Source organism: Pan paniscus, chromosome 3 (assembly GCF_029289425.2).
Source record: "Pan paniscus chromosome 3, NHGRI_mPanPan1-v2.0_pri, whole genome shotgun sequence".
Classification (NCBI taxonomy): domain Eukaryota; kingdom Metazoa; phylum Chordata; class Mammalia; order Primates; family Hominidae; genus Pan; species Pan paniscus.
The window spans coordinates 121070879-121093631 of NC_073252.2; the positions used below are offsets into that span (position 1 = coordinate 121070879).

Here is a 22753-nt window from a genome sequence, read left to right on the forward strand (position 1 = left end):
CCTAGAAATCAGTTGTATAGCCCAAAATGTTACCTAGACTACTAACGAACAGCAAGGTCTAAGGAAATGGCAACTAGAGGCTGGGCATGGTGGCTCACGCCTGTGATCCCAGCACTTTGGGAGGCCGAGGCCAGCAGATCACAAGGTCAGGAGATCGAGACCATCCTGGCTAACGGTGAAAGCCTGTCTCTACTAAAAATACAAAAAATTAGCCAGATATGGTGGCGGGCACCTGTAGTCCCAGCTACTCCGGAGGCTGAGGCAGGAGAATGGTGTGAACCCCAGAGGCGGAGCTTGCAGTGAGCCGAGATTGTGCCACTGCACTCCAGCCTGGGGGACAGAGTGAGACTCCATCTCAAAAAAAAAAAAAGAAAAGAAAAAAGAAAATGGCAACTAGAAACAAGCAGCCCCATTGCAGCACGCTGAACACCGTTCTTTGGAAGCATGCACCACTGAGCAGGAATTCCAAAATGGCACCTTTGCAATAGTACATTTTGAGGCATTGTGTTGCCAAGACAGAAAGAAGAGAGGAAGCAGTATATAAGCACCACAAATTTACATATACATAGAAAAGGATAGAGGGCAGTTTTTACATCCTCTCTCTCATTTCCTCCACCAACCAACAATAGGCCTGACTCAGATTACCTATCCAGCCCTCCTAAGGATCTTCACTTCCTCCCCTTAGAAAACTACAGAGTTGCTCTGTTGTCACAGTGTGAAAACACACACACACATGCATGCGTGCATACATACACACACACACACACACACACACACACACACTTGATTTGGTGCATAGGAAGTGACCTAATTCAGTTTGTCCTCATCATAGTGACAACTAGACTGAGCCAATCAGAGACTTTCTGTAGGGTTTTGATTACTGGAATTGAGAAAATGAGGCCTTTCTGGTGGGTGAAGCTGTGAGATGTAAAACACAGCAACTGTGCCTGGTCATGTGAAGCCAAAGTACGGAGAGAAGCAGAGACAAAAACTCTCTTCATCGAGACGGAATCCCGATGGCATCCCAGGCCCTGCTTCCAGCTGGTCCGCTGAGGCCCAGCCACACTGCTTTCTTTAAGTTCAGTTCAACCCAATAATATCATTACAATAAATTCCTCCTTTTGGATTCAAATTGGCTTTCCATCCCTAGCAGTTCAGCCCTAATATACAGCAGATGTCACAACTGATTGCACATATTTGGAGAAATAGGAGTAGCTGAGACAGAATTTAGTCTACCTTGCTCAGAGACATTCACAGATAGTGTGAAAACTACTCATGAGTCCCCTTTGCTTAAAGTTACCCTGGTCATGTTTATTACAGCATGTAAAGGTACGTAGCCTTAAAGTCTTTTCAGGACTTGGGATTTTTCTTAAAGAAAACAAATCAAGAGTGTTCATTAAAAGATTGATATAAAAAATTAATAATTCTGAAGTTAACCCAAAACTTAATGTAATCTTCCATTGGAACATTTGTTGATGTGTGTGGGGGTTTTAAATTCCACAAATATTATTAAAATGAACAATCAGCAGCAAGATGTTTTAAAATATTTTGTTTCAGCATGTAAAATATCGTTTTATTACAGAATTCTTTTGTTAAAGGCACAGCTATGCCAGGTTGCTGCCAGAGTGATAGGATCATAACAGCCCAGTTAATTTTAAAAGATTCACAAGTGGTAGGCCTTGGAACTACTGATGGCAACATGTACATCACATTTTAGTATAATCCTTAAACTTACACCACATCTTGTGAATTTATATGCATCTGCCAATGTGTGTGTGTGTGTGTGTGTGTGTGTGTGTCTGTGCATGCATGCATGTAGATACACATATATTTATTTCAAAGAGAAGAGAGTTGGTGGGAAGTAGGACAGACTTGTGAAGTAATTAAGAATTTCTACTGGCTCTCACATTCTTCAGTGTAACTTAAAATGTGTACAAAAGATATCTTGAATACACTGTGTCAAAACTGGTCTGGTTTCATTTCCAGTTAGATGCCAGCATGCTAAAATGGAGATGCTTGCTACCAAGGTGTAGCTTGTCTAAAGTTTAGTGATTAGATCTCCAAATGAAAAAGTACAGCCTAAAGAGGAAATTCTTGGCACTTGTTTCAATTATCTCCTCTTTACAACATTATAGGGTGCTTTCATGTGTATGTATTATCATTCATAATAGAGAGTACATTGACTAAGATTGCAAAATAGTTTCCATTGTATCATAATCCCCTTGTGTCCAGTTGACTCACATCTCTGAAAAATTTCTGCTCAGTTACAAATGTCTGCTGGTCTCTTTCCAATGATACTTTGTTTGTTTGATGGTTGGAAATCTGAAGAAAGTTCACTTAGTTAAAATGGTGATGTAAAGTATACCAGTACAGTCCTAAAATTTACTAAATGTACATACTCACATTTACTCAACTTTAGGTCTTCAGATTTTAAAAACTAGATGAATAATCTATCCTTTAAAAATTCACCATTAGTTCTTCAAGTATACCAACTGCTGCATTTCTAATACCAAAACAACCTTATCAAGTGATAATTTAATTACACATTTTAAATGAAATTTTAAAACATGATTTATTCATGAAAAACAAGTAGTTTCATCCACTCTTCTTTTTCTACAACTCTTTGCATATTTGTGGCCTGCTATTTATTACAGCCTTTCTCATAATTTTTAGTGTAGGCTTAACAAGCATATAGTTTTAAATCTTTCTTTAGGAGACTTTCTGGCTTTTCTCATTGCTGAATTTGACACAAACCTTATTCTCTTATTAGCATTCTTGCAAGGGAGTTTAGGTAATAATAGTTAAGAAAGAATGTTTAAGTTTGATAGTAGATTAAATAATAGACAATGATCAGAAGAGGAAAAAAATGCGTGGGTATTTTGGTTAAGGTTTTCAAAACCTGAATCATCTTTATTCTCCACCTTGGCCTGAACAAAGAATAACTATAATGAAAATTTGGCCTATGTGGCTTTTACACGTATGTGTTATTTCCTTCCGTTACTTCACATATATAATTTTTTGCTGTTAAAATGCAACAGCTGGATCTCGCTATTGGCTTTCAGATCAGTAAAATCAGAGATTGCCCTTTCTTTGTTTCCTTTTTAGTGGACCTGCAGGAAATAGAGTTCAGAGTGTACCTCACTCCTTACAAGACAACAGCCCATATAATTTTGCAGATAAGGAAACAACTCCTTCAGTTTCTAAATACCCAGTATATAGTGTTGTTATCAAACATCAAAACCTGTATGCATTTAAATTCACTCACAGGTTAAATGAAATTACACATAGTTAATACATGCCACTTGTAAAGTCTAATCTTATCTTGGGAACTTGGATTTTGCATTCCTTAACTAGTGTGCTTAAATTTTCAGTTGTATTATCCTATGTTTTTTTTGTTTGTTTTTTTGTTTTAGTAGATGAAAATAAGACACAGGTCTTTAGGTTTCTCTTCATGTCGATAAAGATCTAAACAAGCATTTAGTTATACTTAGGAGCAGCTGTTGAAATTTTCTAGGGTACAAGAGGAGGATCTAACAAAATAAAACCCACTCACCTCTAGCATGATTAGCTCCATTTTGTATTTTCTGTACTCCCCAACTGTGATAATTCCAGCCAAACTGTATTCTGGCCTAAGTCATCTGGAAAGGGGGAAAGCAGGTGTTATTATGAAGCATTCAGAGGATTTAAGAAGATTTGAAATATAGTTACTATAGAGCAGTGATTCCTAACCCCTTTTTGGTTTTGGATCCTTTTTAGACTATAATGAAAGTTTTGAACCTTCTCTATAGAAAAATATATAATATGTATACATGGGTATATGTTTTCATAAGTTTCAATGTATTCTTAGATCCATCTAGATATCCATAGACTCTCAGTTAAGAATCTTTACTATGTGGCCAACAAACACACAAAATTAGTGAAATACCAATTGAAATAGTATCTAGTTCATGTAACAGAGATTGCTTTATTATTTGAAATTAAAACAAAATAATATAATGTGAGCTTCTAAATAAATGGCTTATAAACAACATAAGTATTACAAGTCAGAGGAAGCAGAGACCACCTTAAAAATATAAAAATAAAAAAGATACATGAGTGTATACTGGGTATTTTCAGAATATCTTATGTAATTGGGATGATGTGATTTCACCTCATTTACATCCTTATTTATTTATATGCTAGATGGGAAAAAAAAGAACTTTCTTCCAAAAAGCATACCACTGTCAATGAGTATGACATGCATAAAATAAGTGTAATATAAATAATCCTATTTTCTTCTCACTCTATGTTATGTGCTAATGGTATACTTATTGGTTACTCACAAGGACCTATCTTCACCTGCCCCTTAGCTAGCTACAGATTGTCAAGTCATTTTTTCCCCCTGTTTAACACAGATAGCCATTAACACCATGTCATCTTCTTTAAATGTAAAATCATTTAGGGATGCCAAGCAAATCTGCTGATTAGCTCAGGCCAGCCTACACCAGATTGGAGAATGGGAAAGTAGTGAAAGACACGCATTACAGATTAAGACTGGGTATAAAGAGAAGACTCTAACAACCTACCCCCACCAAATATGCCACACAAGTGCTCAGAGAGACCAGAGTCCCAAACTAGACTACCCAGGTGAAACTACAGAGTTTCACAGGAGGCAGCTTTATGTGTGTGTCAATGGGGCAAAATGTGAGGGCTGGCAGTAAAGAAGTCTGACAGATGAGGAAACATGGGGAATATTAAAACCAGTTTAACACACTTGCCCACACCATCCCCCGAGCCGCTTCCTCCCAAGCTCCCAGAGCACCAGCAAGGAGGTTGAGACACTCTAGACTTGGGGAGGAGTCTTGAAGTTTTTCAGGAACTTTGCTTGCTTTCTTCTCCCAAGGACATCCCCTGTCCTCCTCTCCTCTTTGCCCAGGGCCAACCTCAAGCTCTCCCATTACATGAGTGCTTTTACCCAAAGTGTGGTGCCTCTTCCAGAGCTGTCAGCTTTCTGGCTATAGCTTGGATATCAGCCCCACAAGGACCCACAAATACAAACCTCAACATAGGATGACTTACTGTGCCTCATACATTTTTGCCTTTTTAGTCCATAGTAGACAATTATCTTGACTATAATTGTCCCAGCAGGAGCTGCCTCTGTGTGTGTGTATATGCGTGTCTATTTTTTTTTTTTCCTAAGGCAAAAACTAGTTTATATCTTTGTTCAAAGATGACCTTAGCAGGAGACCTTTTTTATTTTGGAGTTGATCGGTAGGTCAAGCCATGTGCTGACCTGGCTTGTCTGGGTATGTCTGGGAAGCAGAGCAGGACCAAGGCTGCAGGGCCTTTATGGAATTCCTGTGCTAGGAAGGGAGATAGACGTTTAACACAAATATCTCTATATCTTGACATTTGCGATATGGCAGGAAAGTACAGGCACCTATGGGACTATAAAACTGATCCTAAAACAAGCAGGCATGAGGAGGTAGTGAGGTCACCTCTAGGAATGCCTCCTCAATGGAAACATTTGCACTGAACCTTGAAGATTAGGTAGATGAGCCAGTGCTTTTGCACACCTTGTTCCATGAAAGCAAGACTGTTTTTTTACTGTTGTATTCCCCAGTGTCTGCTTCCTTGTAGGTGATCAATAAAGATTTCTTGAATAAATGAAAGAATAAGGGGCTCCCAACATCTGTTTGCTCTCTTATCCCTCTCCTTCCCTACCCAGTGGTTCCTGTTCTCTCCATTCCCTTACCAATTGGTATGTTATTTTTAAAACTAAAAATACTCCGTTTTATCTTATTATTATTCAATTAAAGTTAGAAACATTTAAAATCCCCACAGATGCAAATGCTAGAACAATGAAATAAAAGCTCAAGATCTTTTCTGCCCCCAAAGCTCTGTGGAATAATCAATTTTATAAATTTTTAAAAAACAAAAACTATTTGGAGCAAGAGGATTGCTCCAGCCCAGGAGTTCAAGACCAGCCTGGGCAACATTGCAAGACCCCGTCTCCTAAAACAAATAAGTAAATACAATTTTAAAAACGAAAAACTAGGCTTCACCATGCAAGTTTATAATGAAAGGTTATACACTGAATATATACTTTAGCTATATATTTCAAAGACCTCAAGATAACGTTAAGGCCGGGCATGGTGGCTCACGCCTATAGTCCCAACACTTGGGAGGCCAGCTGGGGAGGACCACTTGAGGCCAGGAGTTAGAGACCAGCCTGGACAACATGGTAAGACTTCATCTCTATAAAACATAAAAAAGCCAGGCGTGGTGGCACACACCTGTAGTCTTAGCTACTTGGGAGGCTGAGGCTGGAGGATCACTTGAGCCCAGGAGGTCGAGACTGCAGTGACCCATGTTCAAACTACTTCATTCCAGCCTAGGTGACAGAGAGCAACCCTGTCTTCAACAAAAAAAACAAAAACAACTTTGAATCAGCAAAATTAAGCAACCAAGTGTGTTCCCCTTTTCTAATGTCATTAAGCTTTGAGTGTGTCTTTACAGAAATTTTTATTTTCTTATGTATGGCATCCTAGATTGTATGACTTTAACATAATCCCAGATGGATTAATTATCATGAAGCCTATTTTGCAGACGATTCAAGGGAATTTAGCCCAAGAGCAAAAGTTAGGTAATTCCTTAAATCTGAAATCTGTCCTCTGAAATACTTCTCTACTCACCGCTTAAATGGTTTTCAGTGAAGTGGCATTTTAAAAATAAGTGCTGCTTGCTTTACCTCTGAATTCCCTTCTCCAATGCCATTTTACTCCCTGAGCTGCTTTCTTGGCAGTTTGGGGCACCCCTTGCTGTTTGTGCCTGTGATAGTCTGACTTCCATCTGCCGCTCTGCAGCCAGGAGCCTGCTGTGCTCCCTTCAGTCACATCTTTCATGCCTGGCCATTCAAGCACCTTTCATCAGGTCTCAATGGGCCTGGGTAAAGGGCCCTCCCCCTGCATCCACATGAGCACATAATCTCCCAGGTAGCCTCCTCCTTGAAGCACCTCCAGTGCATGTGTTCGCAAACAGCAGGACATCACTCTCTACTGGGTTCCTAATCCCTCAGACACACAGAGGAAGGAGGTCGCAAGGCTGTGAAAGTGAAAAGAAAAGCGAGGGGGCGGGTGAGCAGAGGCAACACAATGTCAGCGCCTGGGCCCTCCAGCGGCTGCACCACAATCATCGCCAGCTGCAGCCCAATTAAGCTCAACAGGTCACAGGTGTTCCAGACAGAAGATGCTTTTAACAAAACCACTTTCTTGAAAATACCTAAGACTTTTTGAAGCACTGCAGCCCATTTCTTTTGGTAGATTCTTTAAAGCTATTTAGTACCCTTCAAATACAAAGAAGCTGAGAAGCACATTTCGGCCTCAGTGGAAGGCGTGCTTGCTTCATGCAGAACAGCGGGGGCAGCAGCCAGGCTGCCGTGGCCGAGCGCAGAGACAGCATCTCTGCCAATACGTGGATTCAGTGTGCAGCTGCAGAAAAAGGACGTGAGGGTGTCTCCCTCCTCCAGCTTGGTCGCGTCTGATACTGTAGCCTGAACTGTGCAGTTCACTCACTCACACAAGAAATTGCTGCATAGCCATGACCTTGTGTGTACTCTTAAATTACAATCTCTAGGATGCAGTTGTAGTTTTCCTATGAACTTTTAAGCAGCCCTGCCACATGCTGGTTAAACTAGGTGAATGAATTCAGCTATCAGGAACTACTTTTCATCTTCTGACACATTTTAAAGTGCTGGCTTCATTTTCTCCACAGATCCAAGTGTTCCCCGTGCCTGCCAGAAGTGTGGGGAGGGGATGACAGGATCCAAGCAGAATTTAGGTAGTTGTTTAAGTCACCTTCGGACCTTTGTTACCCTTCCACCTTTCTTTGAGGATATCGATAATCTCTGAGAGGCAGTTAGGAATGTAGTGGGGAAGGTCAAGTTAGAATTTCGGCATCCCTATTGGAAGGGAGCGGTTCTTAGTTCCCCTACTCCTCAGGCGCACTTACAGCAGCATCCCTTCTTCCCACGCCTGCGTGCCACTCTCATGGGTATGTTTGCCTGTTGTCATTATTGTAACCTGTTTACAGCCAATAGCGAGGACATGCTGACGCTACCCAGGTCTTATCTGGAAATGGAAGCAACTGCTTAAATTTACAATTGGGTTTCTAATCTGTCAACGCACCAGAAAAGCCCCTAGTACTACTGTGAAACTGAAAAGAACATGGGAAGAGTTAAAGCACAGCGGGAATGAATACCCAGAATAGGGCCCAACGTTTTCAGCTTTTCCTTCCTGTTGATTAGTTTTTGGTAAACAGTCTTTGCCTTGACTGTTACTTTTTATCACGTCATTTTTTTTAAATTATTACTGCTTGCTTAGAAACCATGTTGGTTTTAATTTTCACAATACGCCTGTTTCTGTTTTGCTAAGCTGAGCCACCTGTTTAAACTCTTCTTGTCTCATGAATTGGGGGAAAGAACCGTAGGCAATGTATAAGAGGTTTCATTTTTTTCCACAGTGAAGTAAGACATTGTTCTTATTCTTCATGGCATTCAGAATTCTGCACAATTGCCTCTTTTGCCCTTTTGCATTTAAAAGTGAGGTAATTAGATTTCCCAAGGTTCAATGGTCAAGAGCCTTCTCATCCCGCGGAGTTGCTTCCCCACACTGCTCACAAGTGGAGCTGTCTCGCGTAATCCAGTTATTGCTATATTGTTGTTATAAAGGAACTGCTTTTTCAGAGAGCTAGCATAGCATGAAACTTTATACTCACATGTCCCTTTGCTTTCATTGCTAACTTTTTTCCCCACATTTGAAACTAATTACTATTTTATTCAGTGTCTGTGAGGATTTCTAAACATTTTTGTTAAAAATCTTTTCCTACGTCCTAGGAATTCATTTCAAATATGCCTAAATCCTTCACATTGTGAGATCCTGCCTTTGTTGTTTTATGTTTTTGTCAGATATTCAATCGTCAGATCTATTATTACTGCTGAACAAATGGAAAGAAAATTTGTGACATGTTGGCACCAAATAAATTAGTGTCATAGCCACTGAAACAAAGGCATGTCTTCGTCTAGCTCTGACAGTGAGATCTTGGGCCCACTCTGCTATTTTTTTGTCTTATTTTCTCATTTTCACAAACAGATAATGTTTTTACCTTTGCAAAAAGCTGTATATATATATATTCTAAAGCTTGGATATCAATTTTTTTTTCTTTTTTTTTTCTGAGATGGGGCTTCACTCTTGTTGCCCAAGCCAGAGTGCAATGTCACGATCTTGGCTCACTGCAACCTCTGCCTCCCGGGTTCAAGTGATTCTCCTGCCTCAGCCTCCCAAGTAGCTGGGATTACAGGCATGCACCACCACACCCGGCTAATTTTTTGTATTTTTAGTAGAAACGGGGTTTCACCCTGTTGGCCAGGCTGGTCAGGTATCAATTTTTTAGTCAAAACTGAATAAGATGAAATACTCAGATTTATAGAGCTGGCCAAAACGTTTTTGTTTTTACAGCCTAATAGCAAAAGCAATCTTGCTGGTAGTTGGCTAGTAATTCATTTCTATGATGTAGTCTGCAGCCTATGGGAGAAGAGGACAAGATGGTGAAGGGATTAGGGGAAAGCTTCCAAAATCCTTTTTGCCAAAGAAGTTAAGGAGCTTGAGCAACCCAGGTTTTCTCTCTAAATGGGTTAGTTTAACATTCCAGACAGTCTGTGATTCAAACTTGTCTATTCACCTATACATCTACTCAGCAGAGTTCTTTATGGCCTCATAGGAACAATTCAGCTGAATTCCCCCATCACTGAAACTGTTCCAGACTTTATCTACTTTTGCTTTTTGTTTTTTAGAGACAGAGTCTTGCAGTGTTGCCCAGCGTGGCCTTGAACTCCTGGGTTCAGATGATCCTCCCATCTCAGCCTCCTAAGTAGCATGACTACAGGCCCACACCACTACACCCAGCTCCATCTGCATTTTGAATGTGATGCCAGCAGAGTCATGAGCTTTGTGGTGGTCCCTGGGTTCAGTGTAGATACACACACACACACAAACACACACATACTTATCTCATTAGGTTTTCCTATAAACTTTATAGCTAGTAATGAGAAAGGTCCTAGTTTAAATTGAAGGGTTTTTTCCCTCAGTTTCTGTAGTATTCATTCCTAAATAGAGAGATATGTTGACAGATTTATCTGAAAAGACCTCATTTTTCCAAAGCTTAACACAGAAAGGAAAATCCCATAATCTTAGGTTAGTTTCATCAAGTGAGACAATAAATCGCCATTTGCATAATTTTCTTTTTTTAGCAAAGATTCCATTCTAATCCTCCAAAACAATATACAGTCATGCACCACATAATAACATTTCAGTCAACAATGGACCAGATACATAATGGTGGTCCCATAAGATTACAATATTATATTTTTGCTGTACCTTTTCTATGTTTAGATACACAAATACTTACATTGTGTTACAGTTGCCTGCCTACAGTATTCAGTAACATGCTGTACAGGTGTGTAGTGTAGGAGCAATAGAGTAGACCCTATAGCCTAGTGTGGAATGAGCTATTACCATCTAGATTTGTGTAAGGACAGTCTGTCTACACAACAGTGAAAGCACCTAACGATGCACTTCTCAGAACATATCCCTGTTGTTGAGCAACACATGACTATATGTTACTGCACTGTTTGTAAATTTTCTGAAGTTGTGCTCCATTCCAGTGCAGTTTTTTTTCTATGACAATACAACAAAGAAGCTCCTGTTCCTGTGGGATACATTTTGATACCTAAGAAAGCATCTCTCAAAAATAACAAAAGCATAGCTGTATTCTTGCTAGAATTTCTAATTTATGTTAGAAATTAGTTCTACAGAAAGAACTAAATGCAGAGCAGTGCTCCAAACTGAAAACATAGCTTGAGATGAACATATATCACAGTATTAAACAATTTTAGTTATTTACTTTCTCTTCATTCTAAGAACTTAAGAAGACCTGACAACATCTGGATCAGGGGTTCCCACCACCCCCAGGCCATGCACCGGTACTGGTCCGTAGCATGTCAGGAACCAGGCCACACGGTAGGAGGTGAGCAGTGGGCAAGTGAGCATTACCACCTGAGCTCCACCTCCTGTCAGATCAGCGGCGGCATTAGATTCTCATAGGTGTGGGAACCCTATTGTGAACTGTGCATGTGAGGGATCCAGGTTGTGCACTCCTTATGAGAGTCTAATGCCTGATGATCTGAGATGGAACGGATTCATCCTGAAACCACCCGCACTCCTCCGCCCCCTGTCCATGGAAAAATTGTCTTCCACGAAACCAGTCCCTGGTGCTAAAAAGGTTGGAGACTGCTTATCTAGATCATATGAAACATAAGTAACTAAAAATACTATAGATTGGCCAAATCTGGGGAAGATGAACATAGCATGCATCTTTTTGAAAATGTAGTTGTAGTTAAGTAACTATTCAGTTCAGCAAACATACCTTGACTATTTACATAGCCAGAACACAAGTAAGTGCTTTGGCTGCTACCACTGTTGCTGCCCTTTGACCCATTAAACACACTGGACTTCCTTCTGTCTCTCATGTCCTCTCCCCATCTTCTCAGAAACACAAGGAATATGTCTATATATCTATTCCTTGTGTTTCTGTCCTCCACCCGCTTCCTTTTTCTATTTTGGAATGGGGAGAGCAAAAGTAAAAAGCTATGCTAATAAGCAAGAGCCATAATGTGCCCTGATTGAGTTGTTTGGTATCTCCCAAAGTATGTGCCAAAGATCACCATTAAACCGTTTATAGATATTCTGCCAGAAATAGGAGGGGAAGAGTTCTATGGGAAACAACGAGTGTCATAGTCCATTCTGGCTGCTATAACCAAATAACTTAGACTGGGCAATTTTTAAATAATACAAATTTATTGCTCACACTTCTGAAAACTGGGAAGTCCAGGATCAAGGTGCCAACAGATTTGGTGTCTGGTGAGGGCCTATTCCTCATAGACATACCTTCTAGCTGTGTCCTCACATGGTGGAAGGGGCCAACCAGCTCCATCAGGCTTCTTTTATAAGGGTACTAATTCTGTCAGTGAGTACAGAACGCTCACAACCTAATCACCTCCCAAAGACCTCACTTCTTAATACTAGTAGCATTGGAGATTAAGTTTCAACATATACATTTTGGAGAAAAACATTCAGACCATTGCACTGGGTTAAAGAAAATCAAACTGACCATCATTAGTAGCCTTTGTAAAACCTTTAAAATTCTATTGTGCACCATGGGAAACAGAATATATACAGGTTGAGTATCACTAATCTGAAATCCACAGTGCTCCAAAATTCAAAACTTTTGAGTACCAACATAACACACAAAGGAAATGCTCATTGGAGCATTTTGGATTTCAAATTTTCAGATTACAAATGTTCAACCAGTAAGTAGAATGCAGATATTCCAAAATCTGTAACATGTCTGGTCCCAAGCATTTCAGATAAGGAATACTCAACCTGTATAGTGTTGCCCAAAACTTATTTGACCATGGAATACTTCTCCTGAACACACTGATTTCTTAACGGAAATGCTGGCGTGGACCATGAGAAGAGCAGGAGAGCTGCACTTTTCTTGGGAGATATTATATCATATCTTGGAACTCATACCACAGTAAGTGGCTCCCAGAGCAAATAGAAACCAGCCATCATGGACATCCTAAGAATACATCTGTTTCCAAATCTACCTTTTTATTCGTGGTAGGAGAAAAGAACCAATAATCCAGTCAATGCTTTTGCTTTTGGAATTTCTACTAAGAAGCCTTTTCATGAGGAAAAAATAAAAACAAAAGGAACTTTTAGGAGTGGCGCTCTGTCAGCTGCTTGTGCATCAGCTGCTTGTGGATTTGGTTTAGAGCTTTAGAGAGGACTGGCATTGACTAGCTTTCACTGTCATTGTGGCCCACATGACTTTGAAAACACTATCATTGTGAATTTTAGTTATATTTGATGGTAGAATTATTCTTTTAAAAAAAATTTCTCCATTCTGTCTACTGAGGCTAGTTCAATGTAATCCGTGTTTTCTTTCTTCCCACCTTGCTGCTTCTCTACTCATTTTATTCCTTTCCCTTACCTCTATGCATGTCTCAGTTCTGTTCTTCACACTTTGGTTTCCAAAGCTGTAACTTATTCCTTCTCTCCACACTAAAGCCCTTTCCATTTGCCTCCCTGAAAGTACTTCTAATACCATGGTACACACGGCATTTACCTTACATGCATCCACTACTGGTTTGTGAGCAGGGGAAGACAGGTGCTATATCTTAGACATGCCTGGATCTTCCACCTGGCTTAATATAGTTATTGCACAGAGTAGCTATTCAGTGGATGTTGATTGACGAAAGAATGACTGGCTAATTATTTGTAGTGTCCTGGTTACATCTCCCTCAGTTACTGGCGGTATATTGCTAAGTAAATGTGATAGGAAAGTAAGAGTGGCAGAAGAAGATGACCTTATTGACTAGTTCTTCAGAGCATCCTTTATAAATAAAAAGAAACAGAGTAATGTTTATTGAAGCAAGTGTTGAATTCAGGCAGTGTTTCTCCCGCCCTAGGACATACAGACAGCTGCACTCCTTCCTCTACACAGAAGAAGACACGTTCATATTGAGGTCCTTGAGTACCCATGTTTCTCTTTTCATTAACTCTCAGAAGTTCTCTAGGTCATCCCTATCTCATCCAACCATTAGTGATCTGGTCAAAACTCTGTCCAAGTTTTCTATATCTCAAGTTTCGTAGTTCTCCAAGCTAGATGGAATTGTTTATTAAGAGACAGGGGAGTACTAAATATAGTAGGGAAATTTTTCCCAAATGTTGACATATACTAGAGGCCCCAAGTTACAAACATTCACATTTCAGGTGGTCACTACTTCTCTGACCATAACTGATCACTAAAGCTGCTTTGTCATTACCATGTAAGCTACCACAAAACAACAATTTATAGCTCATAGAAAAATCTATAGAAGCAGGCCGGGCTCGGGGGCTCACACCTGTAATCCCAGGACTTTGAGAGGCCAAGGCGGGCGGATCACAAGGTCAGGAGATCGAGACCATCCTGGCTAATATGGTGAAACCCCATCTCTACTAAAAATACAAAAAACTAGCCAGGCGTGGTGGCACGCGCCCATAGTCCCAGCTACTCAGGAGGCTGAGGCAGAAGAATCGCTTGAACCCAGGAGGCGGAGGTTGCAGGGAGCCGAGATTACGCCACTGCACTCCAGCCTGGTGACAGAACGAGACTCTGTCTCAAAAAAAAAAAAAAAAAAGAGAGAGAGAAAATCCATAGAAGCAAATGTGAAGGAAAGAAAGTGATTCTGCAAAGAGGAATGCCCAGGGGAACTGACCCTAAGGACAGCCTTCTAGGCCCTAATGATATAACATTTCCCACTACCTACATTTATTTACTGTGCTGTATTAGGCTCCCTGAGGTTCCAGTGATTACAGGAGTACAACCATTTCTTCTTCTGCCAGTTTGATTACTGTGTGTTGAGAGTGAAAGCCTGTCTGACAATTGGTTCCTTTCCTCGGATGTGCCAGCGGGGCAAACCACCCATCTGGCCATGTGAATCAAAACCCAGAAACTTTGAGAGGTTCCAGGCAGCCTTTTGGTTACCTCTCTTTTTCTCAACCCTGCTCTTTTTCCAACCCCCGCCCTGGCCACCATGGTACACATGCTCATCTGGCCACTCTGTTGGATGTGTTTCCATCAGACTTTACACATACCCCTATTAGCAAGATCACTGCACTGTGCAAAAACAGGGAGATATCAGTCATATAGCAAATGAAATAGTATAGTAATTAATATTTGTCCACTCACATAGTAGGTGCTCAATAAATGTTTCCAACCATTATGTGCCAGGCTCTCTATTCTCTGAGGGAGTCTCAGCTATGAGGGGTGGGGGAGGTATGCAGGAGAGAGAAAGAGAGCTCCATCACCTGGCAGGAAATGTAGTGCTCTTTGCCTCTTCCAGTGATTCTTCAGACTTTTTAGCCTTGCAACCATTGCTTCAAATTCTTGTCCAGATGAAAGAAGTGCTGCTCAGAAGGGTGTGGGTGGGGACTCTTCCCACTTGGTCCCTTCACCTCCCTTTGTAGAGATCTCCAATGTCCCCTTAGAACACAGTGGAACCATCGGATAGCCAGTTTACCATGCTGGTCATTTCACAGGTTTTTACTGTGCTTATTAATTATCACATTCTTGTTTTCAAAAGAGCTCTTTTTGCACCAGAACATGTGATAAAGTGGTTTTACTAATCCCTTGAAGTTTTGTTTTTTCCTTCAACAAGATGATAGCCACCCTCTTTTTTCAGAAAAACATTAACATGCATAACCACTACAGTTAACTTCGGCGCTCATTAATGAAGCCCAGAACTAATAGTTACATTGTCGTAATTTGACAGAGCCATCTAAATCTATGCATGTTTTTGAAAGCTCCCTAAACATGCTGCTAAATCCCCTAAAAAGCTACTAAACTGCTTTGGCAGCCATTAGCCCAGCATAAGCAGAGGAACTCTTTTCAGTGAGTGAACAAACAGAGAAAATACGCTGAATGGCTGGACAAATGTGTTTCAGCTGGCCCTTTCATTTACCAATATAAGGGCGCAGTCAATATCAATCACTGTTTTCCCTGTTGCCCTGAAAATCACAATATCTCTTTTCATCCCACAAGCTCTTTTCACTACCGTAATGTGTCTTTAGAATGACACTGGCATCAGCCTGCTTCCGCTGTCTGAAGTCCAGAGAGCTTAAAAACACATTTCGGGATTCTTGAACCTTCCTCCCCTTCCGTTTTCCTACTGCCTCCTCCCTCCTCCCTCTGCATCCATTCCGCCCCCTCCCCAGATTCTTTTCAATTCTTCCAGCTTTCCTGGCTGAGTAAACAGCATTCACTTCTCTGTTCTAATGCAGCTCTCCAAAGTAAATGTTGACAACCCTATCTGATATTCCTGAGATTTAAGAACTCATTAAAGAGATACACATAAAGAAATGCTTTTACATGTTGGTAATACATCAAAGGTTGAAAGGAATGTGGAAACTCTGTGCTATGACACGGTGTGTTGATGAGCAAGGCCTCACTCTGTATCAGAATATCTCCCCCTCTGCCCTCCCTTGACCGTTGGCTCCCGCCTCCCTCCACCACATAGAGACATGCATCCTTTGCCATCCCTTGTTAAAAGTATGTGCGTGCACAGCTACCTACCCTTACAGTTAAGAGCAAATGCCCTTAAAAGCAAATGCCACTTCTTAGATATCTTTTGGTACTCCTGGTTCTGAGTACTTAATACGTTGCTTTGGGATGAAGGAAAGAACAGAATGCTCTGTATATGATTACCTTTTATCCTTTTGAAAACTTGAGTGGACTCATTCTTGCAGATAAATTTTAGCAATGGGCATTTAGTTGTAGAAGGTACCACAGATGAATGATTGTTTTCTACCTCCTTTTATTTACTTATTTTTTAAAATTTCAGATTGTAGCCGTCTGCAGAGAGGCAGCTCTTCTGGCTCTGGAAGAAGACATTCAAGCCAATCTCATCATGAAAAGACATTTCACTCAGGCCTTGAGCACTGTGACACCTAGAATTCCTGAGTCATTGAGACGTTTTTATGAAGATTATCAAGAGAAGAGTGGGCTGCATACACTCTGAGAAAATATATATATTCAAGATGCTGAAAATCCTTTCCAGAGAAAATTTGTTTCTTTTTAAAATTTTTTGAGAGTGTTAAAAAATTTTTTACTAGGCAAAATGTTTGAAGTATGTTCAGTAGAATTTAGGGGCTTTGGTTCTTACAAATTTTCAAGTCATGTAAGTACAGTGAAAATATCTCTGAGCATAAGTTTCAATCAGTTTTACCTGGAAATTTGTGGTGCGGTTTAAAAAACAAATGTTTAGCTTTTTCATTTGCGACCTAGTCTGTTCATCCCATGAAGCGATTTCTTTTTCCAGAATCTGTTTGAGTGTCTTTCTAAAATGCCAAACATGTTGGCATCAATTTTATACAGGGATATAAAAAAGTGTATGTGGATAAATTTTTTGTAATCTTTATTTTTGAAGGCCAGCCAGTAAAATGGCCCAATGTGCCAGCCAGGCTTATGTGGCCTTGTTTTCAAATATACATATATGTGTTATCATTAAAATTCATATATGCATTTTTGTTTTAGCCTTCTTAATCTCTACCTATGGCCAAAAAAAATTTTTTTGAGAGATATTTTGTATAATACAATGCCCTTTGAAAGTGTAAGCCCACTCTAAGCCTAGATCAGTAGGCTTGGGTTTTTTTTGTTGTTGTTTTGTCTTGTTTTTTTTTTTTTTTTTTTTTTTTTGAGACAGAGTCTCACTCTGTTGCCTAAGCTGGAGTGCAGTGGCACGATCTTGGCTCACTGCAACCTCCGCCTCCTGAGTTCAAGCAGTTCTCCTGCCTCAACCTCCTGAGTAGCTGGGGCTACAGGCGTGCACCACCACACGCAGCTAATTTTTATATTTTTAGTAGAGACAAGGTTTCACCATGTTAGCCAGGCCGGTCTCAAACTGCTGGCCTCAGGTGATCCACCCACCTGAGCCTCCCAAAGTGCTGGGATTACAGGCGTGAGCCACCATACCTGGAGAGGTTTTGTGTTTTTGTTTTTTTTTCATAAAATGCTTTTAATAAATCATATGAAGCATTCATGTTTTTACTTATACATATTTTCAGGGTACCAGTAAACTTTTTAGTTCAAAGATAGGCCAAATTGTACTTTTTTTTTTTATGAGACAGAGTCTCGCTGCTCTGTCGCCCAGGCTAGAGTGCAGTGGCGTGATCTAGGCTCACTGCAAGCTCTGCCTCCTGGGTTTACTTACGCCATTCTCCCGCCTCAGCCTCCTGAGTAGCTGGGACTACAGGTGCCCACCACCATGCCCGGCTAATTTTTTTTTTTTTTTTTTTTTTTTTAGAGACAGGGTTTCACCGTGTTAGCCAGGATGATCTCGATCTCCTGACCTCGTGATCCGCCCGCCTCGGCCTCCCAAAGTGCTGGGATTACAGGCATGAGCTACTGCGCCCTGCTGCCAAATTGTAATCTTAAACATATTATGTTGCATTCTAAATATGTATATTTATGCTTCTTGTTATTTATCCTCAGGATTTCTTCACACTTTATTACTTCATAAATACTCTTGAAAAAGCTTTCAGAAAGTGATTCTCTGACTTCAGATCAGAAACCGGCAATGGGAAGAATGTGCACTTAAACTTGATCACTGTAGATCTTTGAAAATTCCCAGAAAGACAAATCAGACAAGAAATACCTGATTATCAAAATAATGGGCTATACAGTTTTGTGGTGGCATACATTCCTTGTTTGTTTGTTTAGAGATAGGATCTTGTTGTGTCACCCAGGCTGGAATGCAGTGGCACAGTCATAGCTCACTGCACCTTCAGACTCCTGGAGCTCAAGTGATCCTCCTGACTCAGCCTCCTGAGTAGCTAGGACAACAGGTGCACACCGCCATGTCAGGCTAATTTTTTTTTTTAAACAGAGAGACAGAGTCTTGCTGTGTTGCCCAGGCTGGTCTCCAACTCCTGGCCTCAGGTGACCCTCCTGCCTCAGCTTCCCAAAGGGCTGAGATTACAGGTGTGAGCCACCATGCCCAGCCTGTGGTGACATATATTCTGAAGTCACATCTCAAATATTTAATCCTCAAATATATTTACATCCTCAAAAATATCAGATTTTCAAGACAACACTGGTTTATCAGTACATAAACCCACCTAGGGAACAAAGAATATTACCACTTAGAACTGTGTTGTCAAATACAATAACCACTAATTGTATCTGACCATTTTAATTAAATTAATTACAATTAAATAATATTTAAGAATTAGTTTATCAGACATATCAGCCACATTTCAAATGCTCAATAGCTACATGTGGCAAGGGTCTGCCACACTGGACAGAGTAGAAAACATTCCCATCATTCAGAAGGTTCTCTTGGACGCTGCAGATCTGGAAAACAAGACTTCCATATTGAAATAAATACAACCTCAAAACTTTTATGCTCTGTGTTCCCTTTAGTTGTTATCTACATAGAAAATTATGAAACAAGAGAGGAACTTACCTTCTTCCCTATTAAATATATGGCTAAGGGCACAAGAAAATAAGAGGAAAACTTATCCTTCAGGGCCTAAACAAGGAAATGAAAGAAATCTCATTCCCAATAGAATAAAAACCAGAAGCTTGAAATGACTCTGGTGCAGGAGGCTGGGTGGTGGGGAGGAGGGTAGCAGTCTCAATCAACAAGTTTAGATATTAATAGCCACTCAAAGCCTTCAGCCCATATAACATGAAGTTACAACTGAGCTCTGCACATAATGCTCAAGCTCTATAATAACCAACACTCTCAGCACAAGGGTAGACAAGAAAAGAAAAATCTCCTGCTAGCCAGGAAGACCACAAGGAGGCTTTCTGACTTGGCCTGTGCTTTTGATTTTTAAAACATTTTTTAAAAGAGGCCTCTCTGGGCTGGGCGCGGTGGCTCATGCCTGTAATCCCAGCACTTTGGGAGGCCGAGGCAGGCGGATCACGAGGTCAGAAGATCAAGACCATCCTGGCTAACACAGTGAAACCCTGTCTCTACTAAAAATTCAAAAAATTAGCCAGGAATGGTGGTGGGCGCCTGTAGTCCCAGCTACTCGGGAGGCTGAGGCAGGAGAATGGCGTAAACCCGGGAGACGGAGCTTGCAGTGAGCTGAGATTGCGCCACTGCACTCCAGCCTGGGTGACAGAGCGAGACTCCGTCTCAAAAAAAAAAAAAAAAAAAAAAAAAACCTCTCTGAGAATTCTGACTATGAGCTTACCTGCCCATGGCTTTAGGATTTGAATTCACACTACCTTCAAATTCATGAAACCTCAAAACCTACAAATTAACCTAAAAACATGGAGCCAAGCTAAAAATGCCCTGGGGGTAACTAGCACTTGGACTAGTTACAGGAATGTAGCTTCGTCTCAGAGGATTCCAAAAGCTAATGCCTTGCTTACCAAGGGCTTGTAATCTCACAGGATGTGATGGGTGGGGCCTCAGATCTGCTGATGGGAGCATAAATTGGTACAACCACTTTGGAAGGCAACTGGCTATCTAGCAAAGTTGAAGACCCTACAATCTAACGGTTCTCCTAGGTGCATATCCCAGAGCAAGTCTCACATTGATGCAGTGAGATAGTGAATAGGAAAGTTCATAGCACCATTATTTTTAAGTAGTAAGAACCTGGAAACAATCTAAATATCCATCAGTAATAGATATATGTGATAGTCATACAATGGAATACTGTGGCAATAAAAAATAATTAGAGCTACATATGAAATAGGGATGAAACACGGATGAACAAAGAATGTTTTAGAGGAATATGATATTTAAAATTTGAAGCATGAAAAATATGTGTTTATGGGGGCATATATAGTGGAAGAATAAATGAATAGAAAAGAAAAGCACCAAATACTGGTGAGGAATTTCCTCAGGGGAGAAAAGTTGAGCTGCTTCAATTGTGTCAGTAATATTTCATATCTTAGGGTGGGTGATGGGAATATAGGTGCTGATTTAATATAGTCTGTACTTTTTGTGTACCTAAATATTTCGTGATAATTTTTAAAAGGTGGGCCTTAAACCAATACAGTCATATCATTTAACTCAATTCCATGAATTTACAATGCAATCCACAGTGCCCACAACCCCATGTTTCTGGAAAATCAGGAGTATTGGGTACAATGGAATAAAATGCAAGAAGGCAAATAAGAGATCAGGCTTTTAGGACCTAGGAAACAAATAAAGAGGAATTTGTTGCTGAAAGTAATGTGTAGCTGACACTCTCATTACCTGACACAATGGGAGACATTATGTCTGGGAATAAGACATCTATTTCCATAGCACTGTAGTCCTGCAAAGGAGTTGGAAGTTATGAATTTTTAAAGATTTTAGAACATTATATCTTTAGTCTCTCATAAGCCAATTATTTATATCTCCACATAGCCCGTTATTACCATTGAAAAGGCATGCAATTCTTCTATTTGAAGCTTGTTCCCTTTTTACAAAAGTACTAGTAAAAATCTGAGTCACACAAAAGAGCAGGTCAGGTGTCACTAATAACAGTTTACCTCAGCTTCATCTCCATGAAGGTTTTACTTCTAATCCCAGAGTCTCATGTTTATGTATTACAAGAGTGTATGAAAGCTGGGCATGGTGGCACACACCAGTAGTCCCAGCTACTCGGTGGGGGATTGAGGTGAGAGGATCGCTTGAACTCAGGAGTTTGAATCCAGCCTGGTCAATGTAGCGAGATCCTATCTCTTAAAAAAAAAGGGGGGGGAAACAGTGTATGATCCTATTATTTGGGTTTGTGTGTGATCGAATACGTGGTATATAGTTCATGGAAAATTTAAGCTCAGCAAGGAAAGAAAATGGCCAGCTTCCTGCCTTAGGAAGACAATTTACTTTTTGGCATCTGTTTGGTTGAAAGTTTGCCTTTGATCCAGATTCTTTCGGATGTCAGGGATATTCACATTGACATGTCTTTTTAGTGTTCCAGGAGATTTTAGTTTGAATAGTACAATTTTTTCTTCTTACAACAAAACTTAGAACGGCTTCTAACTTATTTCTTCATGGCCAAGAAACTACCCTAACTTATCTCGATAAATATTTAGTTCTGTCTTATTTCTAATGTGTAAAACAGGTTTTAAAAATAATATATAGATTTTGCATTTATAACAAAAGACTTAATTTATAGAACCAAACTTGAACATATGTTTAATTTAGCCTAATCAGAAGGTTACAGAAAAAGTTGCTGTAAAGATAGAATAAAAGTATTGTACTGGTCTGTTTTTACTGAAGTTCCAGAATGTGAGGTTATTAGAGTCTTGGCTTATTGTGTCATGTTTTCCTGAATGCTTCCTTTGAAGATGAGCACACACCAAAGCATCCTTTGATATTATGTATGGATTAAATTAACACTGCTTTCCAAATGTGGTCCACATAGAAATTCTAATGTTACAAATTTGCCTTTCTTCCTTGGATTTTCATTATAACAGTTGTGTGCACACATAGGCCTTTTGCCTAATGTCTTTATCAAATATACCCCTTACTCCAACAAATTTTTGCAGAAAGAGATGTTACAGCGTTTTGAGAGTCCTACAAAATCATATGGAAATTTGTAGACTCTTCTTTCAGGATTTAGTGATAAACATTTCTGGAAGGATGGTTCCTCTTTCAAGATTTAGTGATAAACATTTCTGGAAAGACGGTTAAGTGTCACAACCACACACAGCAAAACCCAAGGATATGAAAAGAAAAAAAAAATAGAAACATAGAATTCATCTATGCTTAAAATAGGGAACAAATATAACACGTATTACAGGTTTCAATTTTAGACCAACTTAAAAAGGATCTAGGAAGTTTTACACGTACTGTGCTTGACAACACATTCAGTGTGACAGGAAATACCTTGTTTACTTGGTTTCAATACACCATCAATTGTAAGCCTCACTATTTAAAAACATCTTTTTCTAGAAAAAAGATAAAGTACTATAATATTGATTTGCATGTTAATGGTATTACATCCTGATTCCAGAAGCATTAAAATGTGAACAACATATATAATAAAAATCAATGAAATACAGTTAAATGCAAAGGAAATTAACATGTAATAATACATTCAAATATTTTATAATACACCCACAGCCATTAAAATATTACTTGCACCCAACATAATTATAGATAATA

General features: G+C 39.9%; 1 protein-coding gene across 4 annotated transcripts in view; it reads left to right on the forward strand.

Moving 5' to 3' along the window:
• The window catches only part of AFG2A (AFG2 AAA ATPase homolog A), a 392804-nt gene extending 370940 nt beyond the window's left edge, over window positions 1-21864 (forward strand). For all 4 annotated transcript variants that reach the window (XM_003816399.7, XM_063603893.1, XM_008969471.6 and 1 more), the window contains one exon: window positions 16481-21864. In XM_003816399.7, coding sequence (XP_003816447.1) covers window positions 16481-16657 — 177 coding nt within the window. In that variant the 3' untranslated portion in view covers window positions 16658-21864. The remainder of the gene's footprint in view (window positions 1-16480) is intronic.
• Window positions 21865-22753: the final 889 nt, after the last annotated feature.